At 56.7% G+C, this 16,026-nt stretch overlaps 4 protein-coding genes across 4 annotated transcripts; 2 read left to right on the plus strand and 2 right to left on the minus strand.

Annotated features, from left to right (window-relative positions):
- Nucleotides 1-1,316: 1,316 nt before the first annotated feature.
- EX895_000468 (uncharacterized protein) lies at nt 1,317-5,603 on the plus strand (the record flags this gene model as incomplete). The annotated part of the gene is made up of 1 exon (XM_029881069.1): nt 1,317-5,603. One exon carries the CDS (start codon nt 1,317-1,319, stop codon nt 5,601-5,603), a length of 4,287 nt encoding a protein of 1,428 aa, XP_029742455.1.
- Nucleotides 5,604-6,040: 437 nt separating this feature from the next.
- On the minus strand, nt 6,041-11,095 carry EX895_000469 (uncharacterized protein; the record flags this gene model as incomplete). The annotated part of the gene is made up of 1 exon (XM_029881070.1): nt 6,041-11,095. One exon carries the CDS (start codon nt 11,093-11,095, stop codon nt 6,041-6,043), a length of 5,055 nt encoding a protein of 1,684 aa, XP_029742456.1.
- Nucleotides 11,096-11,830: 735 nt separating this feature from the next.
- EX895_000470 (uncharacterized protein) lies at nt 11,831-12,483 on the minus strand (the record flags this gene model as incomplete). Its single annotated transcript, XM_029881071.1, has 3 exons — nt 11,831-12,053; nt 12,173-12,355; nt 12,479-12,483. 3 exons carry the CDS (start codon nt 12,481-12,483, stop codon nt 11,831-11,833), a joined length of 411 nt encoding a protein of 136 aa, XP_029742457.1.
- A 375-nt stretch (nt 12,484-12,858) lies between these two features.
- EX895_000471 (uncharacterized protein) lies at nt 12,859-16,023 on the plus strand (the record flags this gene model as incomplete). The annotated part of the gene is made up of 1 exon (XM_029881072.1): nt 12,859-16,023. The coding sequence occupies one exon, from the start codon at nt 12,859-12,861 to the stop codon at nt 16,021-16,023; it is 3,165 nt and encodes a 1,054-aa protein (XP_029742458.1).
- Between the last annotated feature and the right edge of the window lie 3 nt (nt 16,024-16,026).

Here is a 16,026-nt window from a genome sequence, read left to right on the forward strand (position 1 = left end):
TTATTTACAGACTTACAGTACAGTACACAGTCTGTTCATCGTTCGATGCCATGCGCTTCCGGTGGGTGCAGAGGAGCGATACGTGAGAGCCGTTCTGTTCGAAAAGGGAAAGTCAAGTCGAGAAGTGCTCTTTCTGTCATGCGGTCCACCGACCCCTTGGCCCCCTCGCTTAGAAGGCTTTAGACGCGATTTCCTTCGAGGCGATCAAGACGCCACTGTTGGACCTTGTGTGCTCGCCAACGCAATCTTTCAAAGTTCTGGCTCGGAAGCAACCAAGTTACCCGACTCGATCTTGCATTCGTGTCGCTCTGTCTGTGTGTGCATGCGTGTGGGAGCCTGTGTCTGTGCTCTGGGCTGGCGTTCGGTCCAGCCGTCCCTCTGCCTCCGCAGCGGTCACGTCCAGTGACAACGGGGGGTGACTGTGCTTGCGTATCTCTTTCGCGTTCGGCCCACCTTTTCTGCCTCTTGCGACTCTGACACGCTCAAGACGTGCTTTTGTCGCTCTTGCCTCCTGTCCCTTCACTTTCACTTTCGCTCGAACCAAGAATATCACATCCGACAAGCCCACATTCGTTCAACCATCACCCCCCTTGGAACTCCTGATCCGTCTTCGTCTCTATCTCTCTCCGGAATCGGTCTAGTCTTGCTTATACCCTTTTGCTGCTTTGCCGATAAAAGTCCAGGCCGATCTTCTTCAAGTATACGGACGTGCAAGCAAATTTTCGCCAGTCCAGTCCACTCACCCCGGTGACCATGCTTTAGGTACACCATATCATCCTTTGAATCTGGAAGAGTTCTCACCCACCATCTGTGCCGGTCACAGAAAAAGCTGCTTCATCTTGCTTCGTTTGGCAAGCCGAACAGGACGCCACCGACAACGCACGTTTCTCAACGTGATCGCCATTCCTTCGCATCGTCTCCCTGTTCTTTCATCGGGACGAGTTGGTCTGGCCCGCCCGACGCTACCAGCTACTCCCTCTCCTTGATGGCCGTGGGAGAGCTGGACTGAACAACAGAAGACAATGTTTTCGCAGTGGAGGAGCAAACGGCATTTCCCGATGGACTCGGTTCCATCGGTGTTTCCGAAAAGCTCTTCCCAACCCACCACACCGGTTGACTCAGAGTTCCCTCGGAATGACGCCCTTCGATCCACACAACAGCAGCACCAGCAGCAGCACCACTACCACCACCACCATCATCATCATTCCCTCCCTGGTAGATCATCAGGCGTCAAGGCACTCGGGAAGGTTGCCATCGGAAAGGGCGCCAAGTTCAGACCAGGAACTAGAGACGGTTCTGGGAGTGCACCTTCGCCCATGAGCTTTGCCGCTGGCCCTCGATCCTCGAGCAGAGGTGGAAACACTCTCGAGTTTGGTGGAGGTGTCGTACCGGACGACTCGTCATCGCACTCGGATGCGGGACAGTCCGACTCGGCTGCGTCGCCCATGACAACCCTGTACGCTGCCAACACAAAAGACAACAATCAGCAACACAATTTGGTCAGCAGCACAAACGCAGCTCCTTCTTCACTCTCAGCACGACCGGATCGATCTGCTCGGCACGATCGTCTACAATCCATCGACACTCTGGGAAGTTTGGAAGACTTTCGCTCAGTGATCGCCTTTTCATCGCCGTCTAACCTGCTCGAAGAAAGTCCAGCATTGACCACTTCCACCGCCATGTCCACCCCCGACTTTGCTATTGCCGTCACCGCAAACAGGGACAAACCCCTTCCCATTCCTGACACACATGAATCGCAGCCCCCTCTTTCCACTCCTTCACTTGCAGCAGCCTCCCAAGAAGCGTCGTCGTCGTCTCCTGTCGTCAACGCTTCGAGCAACTCAAAATCTGAACAAACAGCGCAACAGATGGTGTCAGCCAAGGCCGATTCAAGCACCTCCGCTGCAAACGACTCTGCAGGTCTCGGACCGCTTCCGAAAGGCTCGCAGCGTCGATCCACCGCTTACAGTCTACCCGAATCAATCTCCCAGCCCGGCTCATCTCAACCTCCGAGCGAAGAGTTTCAATCGCCAGGCCGCAAGGTGTCGCCAGCTAGGAGAGTTTCGACGACAGAAGCCATACGACGACTCGAAGAAAGTGTCCAGCGAGGTACAGAAGGTACCCCGAACTTTGGTCTCGGCATCAGCAGTGCCCCGGAAGAAACGCAGGCTTCCTCAGCGTATAGAAGCCGAGCGCGGGATTCCAATCGATCTAGCAGCTTTGGTTCGCGCCGCCATGCCAAATCAGGTAGTGAGGTGTCAGCACACAGCTCGGAAGACAGCTGGGGGCGAACATCCTTTGGTCGCGACACCCTGCAAATGTTGATCGACTCGGACCTTCTCAACGAGTCCAAAAAGACGGCTTCGTCGGTTTCGAGCAACACGCGCAAAACTTACATTAGCGATAGCGACCACAGCACAACCACAGCAGAGACGAGTACCGACGTGAACGATTCGGACCACCTTTCTACCATCAAGGAGCACACCGAATCGCCAGGATCGGCACTCCAGCGCCGCACCTCGGCCGATTCCGGTTTAAGTCGCACGCAGATTGCGGATTTGTCTGATGCTTGCACCTCCAGAACCTCGGCTTCCTCTGCTAGGTCGGATGCCTTTCGAGGGGCTTCGCCAGAGATTCACTTTGTTCGTGCCAGGGGACGTCTGTCGAATCTTGCAGAGGCTCAAGGAACCAGTGCAGCCGATGGGCAAAGGTCGCCTGCTCTCAAGACCGCTGTCAATGGCATTGGCTCGCCAACCTTTGGCTTCCGCCCAAGTCGCACCCCACAGCCTTCCGCTGCAACCGAGTTGTTGCCTCCGGTGGATTTAGATGCATCAACACTAGCAGCGCATGCGAGGAGGCCATCAAATGCCTCCTGGACCTATTCGCGCAAGCCAACGTCGGAGCGTACAAACACTGGAGGGTCTCGTCGGGGGTCCGCAGATCAAGTTTCGACGCCCACTTCTCGCCTGGCTTCAGAGTCCTATACTACACCCCTTCCATCGCTCCCGTTCCCTCCATCGACGCCGACATCATTGTCACGACCTAGCTTTGCGCGCCCGCCAACCCATGAGTCGGAGCCAAACACGCCTAACTTGGCCTACGAAGCATTGTTGGCAAAGACTGTGGGCAAGCAAAAGAAGGGCCGACCGGTAGCACTGGCTTTGAATCTCGCAACGCTTTCTGCTTTTTCAAACACTTCTGCCCTTTCCGTCAACAATTTGGCCAGCAAAGGTCTCGCTAGTCCTGGCAAGCTGCGTGCTCCGCCGCCCTCAGCTCCCCCGACTGATCCGCTACCGCCGATTCCAGACACGCCTTCGCTCGCACCAAAGAGCCCGGGTCTTCGATTCTATGCTGGATCGTGGGCATCTCCTGCTTCTGGTCCGAGTGCAGTCGTCAACGACAATCCACCCTGGACTCCTAGGACGCCTCGAACTCCCAACATATCCCGCGCCACTGCGTCGAATGGACATGTTCGAGCACGTACTCGCTCTACCGGACAGGCACCTGATTTGTCAGTCAAACTCATCGATGCGTTCGGCTGTCAGCAGGTGTCGTCAGAGAATGGCGCTGATAAGGAGGGCGAGGTTGAACCCCATGCCCAGACAGGCAGCAAAGACACAGTCTCTGCAGGTGGCCTAGGGGTTCTGCCGCCAGCGGTGGACGGTTCGTCAAGTCCTGCAACTACGGTCTCAGTACAAGGCAGTTCGGACAGCGCAACGATGGTGACGGTGGCACAGATGGCGACGCGTGCTGCCAAGAAACCTGTGCGATTGTCCTTCAGCAAGAAAGATCCTGATGTGGAGGAGGCAAACAAGACTGCTGCATCCACCGTCGTCGCCACCGAACATGCTGATGCACAGTTCGTTTCCCCAGTCACCACGTCGAAGAATCTCAAGGACATGAGTCAGACTGACTCGGTTGAGGTAGAGCCGGAAACTCCTCGCTCTCTTACGACTCTGGGTCAGATCATCAGCTTCGATCTCGCGCCGCAACGACAGACATTTGAGTCTTCGCAGCAGCATTCGCAGCAGCAGCAGAGCCGTAGCACGGCAGCCAACGACAAGCCTTCCGGCCCGCCACCTAGCGCGTGGAACAACCGTAGTAACCCGCTGGTGTCACATCGAGCCACCGCGAGTGATTCGAAAGCCTCGTCTGATGGAGGTCACGAGCAACAGGAAGAAATGCGTGGCGGTGCAGAAAGTGTTGCCAGCTGTCATTCGACAAGCAGCATTAGCAATCGTCGTCTCGAAGTCATGCACGACAAGGAAGCACTGCTTGGAGCGCTCAGCGAGTCGTCGCGAAAAGAGATCCTCAAGCGCACCGAAGGTCGATTCGCCGGAGCATTCGCTGAAGTAGCGAAAGCCTTCCGCCAGCTGCAAGCGGACAAGTTGCTGTTGGAGCAGATTGTCCGTGAGAAGACACCGCTCAGCGGACTCGGTACTAACAACGAAATGCTGAGCGGTTACCTGTCGAGCATGAATTCGAAGCTTGAGCACAGCAATGCCGAGATTCGGAAGCTATTGGATCTTCTCGAGCAACAGAGAGAGGTGATGGAGCAGATGATGGCGACGCACCAGCTGGAAAAGGAGACGTACGAGGAGGATCTGGAGCGTCTCTACAGCTCATTGGACGAGACGCAGGCCGATGCGGAACACCATCGAGCGCAAGTGGTCAGGCTGAACGAGGAGCTGGCCCGGGCTCATGCAGGGACGGTGCAGGCCAACGCTGAAGCCATGCGCGCCAGGACGACGCTGGCAGAGGAGGGCAGGAAGCGAGAAAAGGTCGTTCTGCTGCTTCGGCAGGCCAAGGAGAGACTGCGAGAGGTGGAGACAGAAAATCTTGTTTCCCCTGGGTCGCAGCAGAGCGAGATACCAACCTCCGAGTCGATGGCTGAGCGACTGTCTGCAGAAGATCAGTTGACGGCAACATCATCGGAAAGCGAGGTGTTCAAGCTGCGTCGCCTCCTCGAGGAGAGAGACCAAGAAATTGCTTCGCTGCGCCTTTCGCACGCCGACGCAGTAATGCAACAACAGCACCAGCAGCAAGACGATCCCAGTTCGTTCAACGATAGTCCTGCGTTGGAAGACGACTCGAACACCTCCACACCTTCCACGACTTCTACCGCTGTCATGGGCGCTGCTCCTTCCTCAACGCCAGAACTCACGCGACTTCGAGAGCAGATCCTCGAACAAAAGGAACGAGAGAAACAGATCCGAACCGCATACGTCTACGTGCGCGAAGAACTTCGAAAAGTAAACTCCGAACGCAGACGGTCTTCGATCAGCTCGGTTCATAGCCTCAGCGCTCCAGCGACGACCTTGTCGTCATCGACGGTGACTCCTGGTGCGGGGCTTGCAACAGCAACGACGGCAAAAGCAAACGGACCGTGGGCGACGATCAATATGTCGAGGTTGACCAGGTTTCACGATTCGTCCAGACCTCCGATGTCGGCTGGGCTTGAGTCGGATGCCGGAGAAGGAGGTGGGGCGCAGCAAGTCAAGTTGAAAAGGCTGAGTTTGCCAATTGTCGCTAGAGCTTCGGGCCTTGTTGTCGCCTCGCCGGGTGCAGCGCCGCCTTCGGCTTATCGTCCTCCCTCGACGTGAGGCCGACGACGACGAGAAACCAAACCAAGAGAGCGAAGCAACAAACTGGGCAGCTAAATCTTTCATGTCACAACGACTTCAAATCGATTTCGTCTTCGAACGTTAATCCTGTCATTCATATCATCTCGTTCACACTCTTTCGTGCGCAGCTTCAATTCTGCACGCTCCCTTCTAAAAAAAGTCATGGGAATCGTAACCGACGGAAGCGTGTTTCGGTTCCACAATCTCTTTCTCTCGGTCGATGAGTGGGTGTTCGTGTTCAATCTATTGTCTTGAGCGGCCATGGCCTTCTCGTGTTCAACGCAAAAGTGTTTGTGAGTGTGTGTGTGTGTGTGTGCCATCCTGTGTCTCTCGCGTCTATCAGCGTGTGGTTGTACATTCCAAAAAGGGATGGCACCATTCTGGAAGGATACAAACGTCGGGCAGAACCCGAGTGATCATTTTGATCCGCTTGCTTCGTCTATTTGCTTCTCCTCGTCCTTGCTTTCAGCTGGTCTGCTTCCAGTCGCTGCTCCCACCTCCTTCTTTCCCTCCTGCTGCTTTCGCTGCTCAACATTCGCATCTCTGCCTTTCTGATTCGCCTCCATCTTGCCCTTCTCCTCGGAGCGTTTCTTCTTCTTCAACGCCAAGGTATCGCCCAAATGCAAATTGTTCGCCAACGCTTTCGCTTTCTCGGCAGGCCCATAGCCAAATCCAAGGTGCAGCTGCGCGCGCTCCGTTCGATTTGCACCGGCACCGCCACCCGCCGCCGAAGACGCCATATTGCCTAGATGAATATCGTCCGAGCTGAGCCCGCTGTACATGAGGTACATCATCGAGCCCCACTCCAAGATCTTCTGATTCAACCATGGCAGCGAGACGGGTTTGTTAAGGAAATCGTTGCACCCGGCAGCCAGGGCTTCGACTCTGTCCGAAGACAGAACGGAGGCAGTCAGGGCGACGATAATGACCGAAGCGCGGAAGGGGTTGATGCTGCCGCCCCCTCCACGTCTGGCTGTGTGTACACGATTGCTGTCGCCTACACCGTTGACGAGTGCAGACGAGCTCGAAGCGTGCGGTCCGCCACTCGCTCTTACACTCGACTGCTGCTGCTGTTGTTGCTGTTGCTGGTCGTTGCTCTGCGAAGCACTACCTCCAGATCCGGCAACAGCGTGCTTCATCAACCCTTTCGATTGCAGCGTCCTCGACCCTCCGGCTAACGACGACGACGACGACGACGACGTCACCGCCAGAGGCTCCACCCTTGAATCCGCAGAAGCAGGCGGCGTATTGGGTAAGATCCCAATATTCGCATTGCGCTCGAGCTTGCGAATCTCCTTGGTCGCCTCAATCCCGTCCATCACAGGTAATTGAATGTCCATGAGAATCAAATGGTACCCACCCGTCTTCCATTTTTCAACCGCCTCCCGACCGTTGTTAGCCACATCGTACTTGATTTTCTTCTTGCCCATAAACATGGACAGAATCCTTTGGTTGATTGGGTTATCTTCGACGATCAGCACCTTGATAGGCGGCAAAACCGCTTCTCGCACAGGAGCCTTTTTGGGCCCCCGTCCGCGTCGCGCCGACGCCGTGAAACCCATACCCATCATGAAACCAGATTGCGGCACGGCGGATGGCTTTGTCTTCGAGTCCGAAGGCGATGCAGTAACCGCGCCAAACGACTGGCGAGCTTTGACACGGCTAGCAGCATTGCTCGAGTTGTGCGCGACGGGAGAGGCTGCAGCTGAGTTGCTGCCCGACGCGGCAGGCTGTCTTGGGCGAGATTCATTCGCAACCGACGATCGAGCTCGACCTGCTGCGCCTTCGCCCGACTTTGCCAGACCGGGCCCTGCACTATTGACCGCCTTTGCTCCCTCACCCGTGCTTCCAGCTGCAGCAGTGGAATCAGGTTTGCTGTTGGAATGCTTGTCGTCGTTCCCTGTCTCGGACGCACCTTGGGCAGAGGTGGACTCTCGACTGCTACTTGCGCTCGCACCGGCATCTTGAGGCTGCGAGGACAGACTTGGACCCAGTGGAGTCGTCATCGGCGGTCGAGAAGAGTTGAGCACAGAGTGGATGCCCACCTGTGGCGCGAACATGCTCCCGCTCGGATACTTGCCTGCATTCGGAATCTGCAATGGTGGTACACGCGAGTCAGAGGCTTCGGTCGAATTTGCTGATGCTGCATGCTCAGCCAAGCTCGACAGATTGCTGACTCGCATCTGATTTCCTTCGGCGCCACTGCCGCGGATCGATCCACCACTCGAGCCATTGCTGCGATTGGTCAAACGCCTGTCTCGGGTAGCTGGCTCAGAGCGGTCGCTGTGTTCTGACGGAGTCTGGTGCCCTCGTCGCAGAGAAGAGGCGGACACGCCGCGCGAGAGCGCCGGCTTGGACCCAGCGATAGACGGCGTAGACGCGGAAGCTTTAGGCTGGAAAAAGATGCCTGCAGGTCGACCGTCTGGACTCTGGATGACCATACCACTTGCCGCGCTTCCGCCCATCTTTGCGGCCGTTTCGCTGAAGTACTCGAGCGCGTCTGCGGGCATGGGACTGCTCACGGCCTGCGACCTGGATTGATGCACAGAGGACGGCGCTGAGGTGCTGCCGCTCGCAACAGAAGCAGCTTGGGTGCTCTTGTGCGTCAAAGCTGGATCCGCAGCATTCGGTTCTAGGGTGGCGTTTGCGTTGGCCTTGCTGCCCGTCTGGCGTGAAACGGTCGATCTTGGAGCGGACTTTGTCGTCGTTGCCGAGGTGGACGCGGAATTGCCGGGGACGGCGGCGCCCTTTGTGATAGTGCGGACGCTGGCGCCTTTCGCTGATGGTTCGCCCGCCAATGGCAGATTTTCGCTGGTCAATGGAATCTCCGGGGTCGGAAGACCTCCAGGAGCTCTGATAGGCTCGACGGGACTCCAAGGGGTCGACGGCTCGGTGTCAAAGTCGGTATCGGTAGAGCCGGTCTGTCGACGTGTGAGAGTCATGATTCCTTGTCCATCTTGTTGCGGCGATGAATTTGGGGTCCACCAGGTCTTGGAGTGAGATGTTAGAGGCGACAGGGGCGCCGTTGCGATGGGAAGGAAGGGCAATTGCACAATTGGCTTGTGTTGAGCGGCGTGCAAAGCGGTAAGGATTCTCTTGGCACCAGCTGGCTTGGGCAGCACCATGATTTCGGGAGGCGACGACACGCCACGGAAGCTAGCCGAGTCAATAATGGGCTGCACGGTGTCTCTCACGAGCTGATACGACTTCATCGAGGTGAAGAAGATGATGGTCTGCGAGACCGACTCATCGATCGAGTCGGATGACTCGTCGCTTGCCTCGCCACCGTCTTTCATGAGCGTAGATCCAGCCGAGCCAAAGGACCGCGAGAGAGTCGTGTCGAGTTGAGAGGCCATGAGACGATTGACTTGCGGACTCGACTTAGTTCTGTGATCGAGGGTCGGGCGCGAAGCTTTGAGTTGCTTTGGTAATGGATTGTTGGGCGTAGACTTGGAAGACAAGGCAGACTTGAGCAGTGGCACGGCAGATCGAATACGCAGCAGCTCTTTCTGCAAAGTGACAATGTCGTCATCGATGATCACGTAGCTGAAAGGAACCACACGCCTTCCGACCGGTTCGATCTGCGTCTCCAGGTTCAGTGGACGGGGGTCACCTGGTGACTGAGAAGGCTTTTGTTCAGAAAGGGGAGGTCGATGCGACGAGTTGTCGAACGTGACTGGCACTCCTGTGATCGGGTCCAGGACAGCTGTATCAACTGCTGTTACTGTCTGTGCGCCAGCCTTCCCTTGCACTGCATAGCTCGAGCCGTTAGAAGGCGAGGGCTGAGTTGGACGAGCGCGCTTGTCGATATCACTAGTGTAGCTGACGAGTGCGGGGCGGCCCGAGGTGAGAGCAACGGCGGTATGTGCCTGCTTGCCAAAGACATGATCGTTGCCATCAAAAGAAGACTCGTCGACGCTGTCCGTAAATACGGGAGCGACGTCGCAACCCAGGCCTGAAAGGAAGCTGGACAAATGGCGAGCAAAGATGCTTTGGGACGTAGAGTAAAGGGCCACCTTGTTGCCGCGCAAGGTGGAAGCAAAGTCGACAAGTTCGTCTTGATTGGGACCCATGGAGTGCTTGGAAGGCTTGCTCTTGTGCTGCTGCGCGGAGCTATCCTCCTGGGAATCGGCCAGTTGGCCGACGGAGACGCTGATGGAATGGTCGACGACGGCTCTGTCATGATTTCCAGGTAGCCCGCTGGTGGATTGTTCTGTTGTGAGCCTTGCGCCGAATGCGTCGAGAAGAAGCGAGGCGGGAGTGCCTGAAATGGAGGACATGAGGTCTTGGGAGGCAGCGACGGTACGCGGTAGGATGAGGCGAAGACCCAAGGAGAGGACCATGAGCTTCATCTCCGGGTTGCTGTCAGGCCTGGCGATGGTTTCTTCTTGGGGTGTCAAGATTGTGGTGACGACCACGGTGGATTGAACGGGTGCGTTGTGCAGTAAGCGAGAAAGGCAGCTCATAAAGAGAAAGGTCAAGGAGAGGCGATCGGCCCAGACAGCGCAAGAGCCGAGTTTGTAATGACGCTGATTTTCGACGGGTGTACCTTGGAGCTGGGGATCGAGATCTAAGATGAGATCGATGCCCCTTGCAGCGGCTAGACCGCTGACGACATCGGCGACCTTTTGGAGGAGCTGCAGGTAGTCGAAGCAGGTAAATTCGACATTGTCTTCGGATGGCTGTGGTGCCGATGAATTGCGGCGAGATGCAGATCCCTTGTCCCAAGAGTCAAACTGAGAAGCCTGGGTAGCCAGCCATTCAAAAGCTTTGCATGCTTCGAGGAGGGCGTTGAAGCTGGTGACGGGGACTTGCAAGGTGCTGGCGCTTAGACCTTCATCGGCGGGTGCCGGCAAAGCATTGTCAGGAATCAGAGAGCGCAAGAGGGCGAGGGGCATCGAGGCAGCATTACGGAAGATATCAGGGAGGAAGCTTGGGTATTGTGGGGCGGAAGGCTGAGCATCGGGCCTGTCGGAGCCTGTAGACTTGTTGGTGCCGTGGGAGGAGGTGCGGTCCATGTTCTGTGGTTGAGGAGAGAGCATGGGTAGCGTAGAGACGGATGGGACGAGAAAGGAGGTATTTGTGGGTGAGAGCTGGGCTCTGCGTTCTTCCTCGAGATTGTTGAGGGTGGTGGTGAGATGTGCAGATAAGCGTGGCTGGTCGAGCCCAGACTGAGCGCGCAATGGTTGAGAAGTGGCATCCTGATCGGCGTCGGTGATACGCTGCAGAATGTCGCGGTTGGCGTCATCTACGCTTTGTTGCGAGTCTTGAGGAAGCGAGGGACGACCTTTGTTGAGAGGCTCGGAAGGCCACCGGAATGAGCTCTGGTGAGGAGATCGTGATTGCTGGAGAGGCAAGGCGGGGTCGTTCGAGTCGGACGACGTGAAGTTGAGATCTGACGAGCCATTTTGTCCGGAGGAAGATGCATTGAATTGGCCGGGAGGGATGCTCTCCTTCGCTTGGGACGACATGGTGGGGTAGCGCGGGTGGGTGGTGAAGGACAAGCTAAGCACCAAGTGAGTGAGATTGGAGGCGATTTGGTTAGAGATGCAGATGGACTGGCGCAACGACGTCGCTCATCTTGATGCTGTGAATGAATGATGCGGCAGGTTGGAGCTGAAAGCCGGACTGGGTGCGAGCTGGAAGTTGCTGCTGGCAGTTGTGCTGAGGTGAGTGCGTGAAAGAAGAGAGTTCAAGCAGCTTGGTGAAGGTGATGCTTGGCTTGCTATCCGTCACCAAGTCCCGAGCTTACGTTCAGTGTGGAGTGTCTGACACTCTTGGATCGGCGTCGAATGACTGCAGCACAGGAACGGTCACGCTGCCGCCGCCGTTGGATGTGTCGGCGCGCTCAGTTGCATCGCTGACCGCAGGTCGAAATTAATCTGCCCGATTTCCATGCTAACAAGCTGATTTGGCCCGATGCTCACCTCAAAACTTCGTGTGCAGCTTCACTTGTAGGCGAAAACTGAAGCTCAGACTTAAGACCTAGAGACGTGAGGGGCCGATCGCAAGCGAAGCGAAGGCTGAGGTGAACAAAGAGCTACCGGCGACACACACGCGCCTCCTTGTGGTGAGAGAAAGAACGGTTTACAAGTACAAGACCAGGACCAAGAGACGAGATCCGGTCAGAAACGGGGAGGAGCCATACATGAGCGGCAAGTGACTGAGTGAGAAGCAGAGAGGGCGAAATCGTCTAGCCTCGGCAGCTATTGCCAGCCGTATCGCATCGTCTTTCCTCCGAACAGAGCTCGTGCTTCGGGAGCATCGGAAATCGAGTCCTGTCCTCCTGATGTGGCCTTGGGTGTGATTTGGTCGAGCTTATCTCCAAGCTTGAGTGCGGTCCACTTGATCACTCGTGGATCGGCTCGAAGACGGTCGTTGAGCGATTTGAGAACAGGTGCGTTGGTATCAAAGTGCATGAGCCAGTAGCTGCCGGATCAAAGAGTCGAGCCAACAGAGGATACGAGTCAACCGACGTTAGTAAAACAGCTTCTTTAAACGGAAGAGGAGATGCTGTGCATTTGAACAGGATGTTCCCGGATACTCACTCTCCAGTGCTGTGGTATTGCTGATGTCTGCGTGCCCGCTGCGGGAGTCGTCGTTGACCCCAGTATTGAACTCCTCGTACTGCACCTCCATTCTCCAGGATGAGCTTGGATGTCGACTTAACCAGATCGCGCAAAGGTGCCGACTCGGCAGAGGACGCGGCAATACACAGCAGCTCGTAGAGACTGCGCAATGAACAAAGAACAGGGCGTTGTCAGTGAAATGCTCGTCCCGGGACATACCGCCCTTCGGTACGGTGCAAGCCTTTGCTATAGACTCGAGGCTGCTCGTGCTGGAGTCCAACTTACGGCATGATGGCGTTGTTTGCAAGACTTTGTTGCAATAGCGTGCGATCCGAAAGTGACGGAGAGGGCTTGCTGCGCGATGTTTGATGAGAAAGGATAGTCGGAACGATGCTGTGAAATGCGATGGGGCGACTGAGTGACATCTTCTTCCCCGTCTTTGCAAAGCCGTCTTTACGTGCGAGTGGTAGTTTCTGCAGGTCGGCAGTGCATTTTTTTCTAAAATTTTGGAAGATCCGACGCTCCACACCTTTAGACAGCGGAAGAAAAAAGCTCGTCGCGACTGCACAGAATGGTGCTGACGAGTCTCCTTTGATACCATCACATTCCAAGCAAGAGAGTCTTCCCAAGGACCTTGCTCACCCATTTCTACCGATCCCCCCATTATGGCCTCCCTGAAGTATCGGAACGCCGCCGCTGCGGACGCGAGTCCGGCGTCTCTGGCCATCCACCGCGTCCGCTTCGTCAATTGGTCGCCTTCCACCGTCACTGCCCTTGCTGTATCGCCATCCTTCGCAGGCGCCGGTCGAGGTCTCCTTGCCATCGGTCGACAGAACGGCAACGTTGAAATCTGCACTTGGGTCGGTCCTCGTGCTGCGCAAAAGTCCGAGTTCGACGACAGAGCCTTCCAGTCGGATGCAGCAGGTTGGGCCGTTCACACCGTCTTGCCTGGCCAGATCAACTCCAAGATTGAGCAGCTCTGCTTCGTCAACCCACCCGTTCAGGACACCACGCAACCACGCAAGCTGCGTCTCTTTAGTATCTCAGGAGGTTCGATGGTCACCGAGCATTTCATCCCACTCCACCTGGCCAAGCTCGGCGCTCGAAGGGATGTCGACGTCGACAATGACGACTTTCAAGCCACAAGACCTAGGCCAGGCACCGTATCTTCCCTTTTTGGCAGCAAGTCCACCTCCAGCCTCGATCCACACTATCCTGGCGAGACGCGAACACTGCCTTCGCTGGCCGGTGCCGTTTGGAGTATGGCACCCAGCGCCACCGGTCGATACCTTGCTCTCGGCTGCGAGGATGGTTCCGTGAGGATCATCGACCTCGAAGACAACCGCTTCGAGCATCTCGCCAGCACCTCGGGTGAGGACCGAAAGATTGTCCCTCGGTTCGGTAAGGCCAAGGGCAAAGTCATCAGCCTTTGCTGGGGTCCGCCCATTCGATCGTTCCAAAGATCTTCAAAGCGCAACCCAACGGCCAAAAAGCCTACGTCTTCCGACAGTGACAATGACGACGAAGACAACAGCGAAGATGACAACGACGACGATAACGACGAGCACCAGTGGCACGAGTCGTTCCTTGTCGGCGGTCTCGCCCTTTCCACCGCAGTTGTCTGGGACGTCTCCAATGGTAACATCGCAACCAAGCTTGCAGTACAGAAAAATCGCACTGAGTCTACCATCGTATGGAGCGTCGCAACCCTTCCCGATGGCACCATCGTCACCGGTGATTCGACTGGCCGTGTGACCTTCTTTGACGCACGCACACGAATCCCCATTCCAGATGCAACCTTCCGTGCGCACGCTGCCTCTTCGGACGTGCTGGCCCTCTGCATCGGCCCGGACGGCAAGACGATCTACAGCGCAGGTGTCGACCAAAAGGTTGCTGAATACACCAAGATCGACACTTCCAATGGTCGTGGTCGCTGGATTCAGATTGCGTCGAGGCGATTGCACGCACACGACATTCGAGCTCTCGCCCTCGACCCGCCCTACTCTCCACTCGATGCCGCTCAGGCCATCATCAGCGGCACCGATGCCAATCCCGCACCCAGCCGTCTTCCGATTCTCCTTAGTGGCGGTGTCGATTTCAATCTTGTACTTACCCCAGCCGCACCACCCTCGGCCATCGTCAAGGCGCAAAAGGCGGCAACTCTCGCATCCATCCCCTCGGCCAAAGCTAGGTCGAAGCAGGCTAAACTCAACAAGGTCGAACAGGAACACGCCTCGATCAACCCCATCTCGTCCAACCCACTGACCACGTTTGCCGACACCACGCAGCGTCGTGTTCCTTTTGTCCCCACTGCCTCACGCAGTGGTCTGTTGGGAGGCGGGTCCGTCGCCGCCCTCTGCCCTAGCAAAGGCTGGATCATCCTTCGCCGCGAACAGTCCATCGGCATCTGGGACCTTGGCAGCCAGTCCGAGCTGGCCTCGGTCGCGCAAGCCTCTCAAGCCGGCGAATCCCTGCAGCAGCAGCAACCCAGTTGGGCCAAATTGCTTGAGATGGAGGTCAGGGTCGATTCGAACCTCGTCTGTGTCGCCATTAGCCACGACGGCCGCTACCTCGCCTTTTCCGATCTCTACGAGACCAAGCTGTACGAGCTCAAACAGAGACGAAGACCCGATTCGGAGCCGATCGAACTCGAACCCAAAAAGATTAAGAGTTTCGGAAAAGTGTTTGGCGGACAGGAGAGGATGGCGCCTTCGGCGAGTGCGTTGAAGTTCTCGCCTGATTCCACGAGGCTGGTTGTGTGTTCGCTGACGGGAGCCTATGTGCACGTGTTGGAGCTGCCTTCGCAATCCAATGGTGGTAGTTGCAAGCTTCTGCGCAGCTTTGGACACCACCGCAAAGCTGCGGTGCTTGCGACCACTGGCGGTGCGGGTGACCAGCGACAGATCGCTGGTCGCAGCAGCAAACCGAATGGCGACACCAATGGTCATAGCAAGTCACCGCTGCAGACGGATCGAGTGGAACGCAGCACGACGACCATCATCCAGCACGCCGAGATCTCGCACGATGGAGCGTGGCTCTCCACCTTGTCTTCGGATCTGCAGCATCATATTTTCTCGCTCGACTCTTTGACGTACGGACGAACGCTGCCCTCGCCATCGTATTTGCCCTCAGGTGTGGTTTTCCATCCTTCAACGTCGGCGCGCTTTAGCAGCATGCTGACGCTCGTGTTTGCCGGCAACAAAGTCGAATTCTGGGACGTTGAGAGCGGGAAAGAGCTCACCTCTGCCACGCCCTCTAAGGTCGTCGACTCGAGTGCTACTCCCAAAGATGCAGCTGTGGAAAGCAGCGGAAAGCAGCGCAAGCGAGCCAACCACTCCCGGTCCAACTCCGTCGCCGTTGGTACAACGACACTGTCAACAGCCGCAGACTCGCGCACCACGCTCATCGAGAACCTGACCTCCCTCAAGCAAACGCTGCAACTGCGTCTGGCCGGTCTGCGCGATTTCGCCATCTCTGCGCTCTGGTGCGGCGACGGCAGCGGCAACCTGGCCAACTATACGCTCGTGGTGTACGGTGCGACGTGGATGTGTACTGCGCGTGCGGTCACCGCTCGCGCCGAAGTGGACGCGCAGGGGGATGTCGAGATGCAAGACGCCAGCACCACCACCACTGTCACCACCTCTGGGGCATTGAAATGGACAATTCGAACCACGGCCAAGTATCAACCGTTGCTGCTCGTTGCCCAGCTGCCACTCGGCATGCAAGATGCCGCTGCGGCGGCGCATCTGGTTGTCGTAGAAAGACCGTACTTCGAGTTGGCGAAGAAGTTGCCCGCTGCTTTCCATCGTGGTGCTCGTTACGGTGCCTGAAAG

The sequence above is a fragment of the Sporisorium graminicola genome, chromosome SGRAM_1 (assembly GCF_005498985.1).
Source record: "Sporisorium graminicola strain CBS 10092 chromosome SGRAM_1, whole genome shotgun sequence".
NCBI lineage: Eukaryota > Fungi > Basidiomycota > Ustilaginomycetes > Ustilaginales > Ustilaginaceae > Sporisorium > Sporisorium graminicola.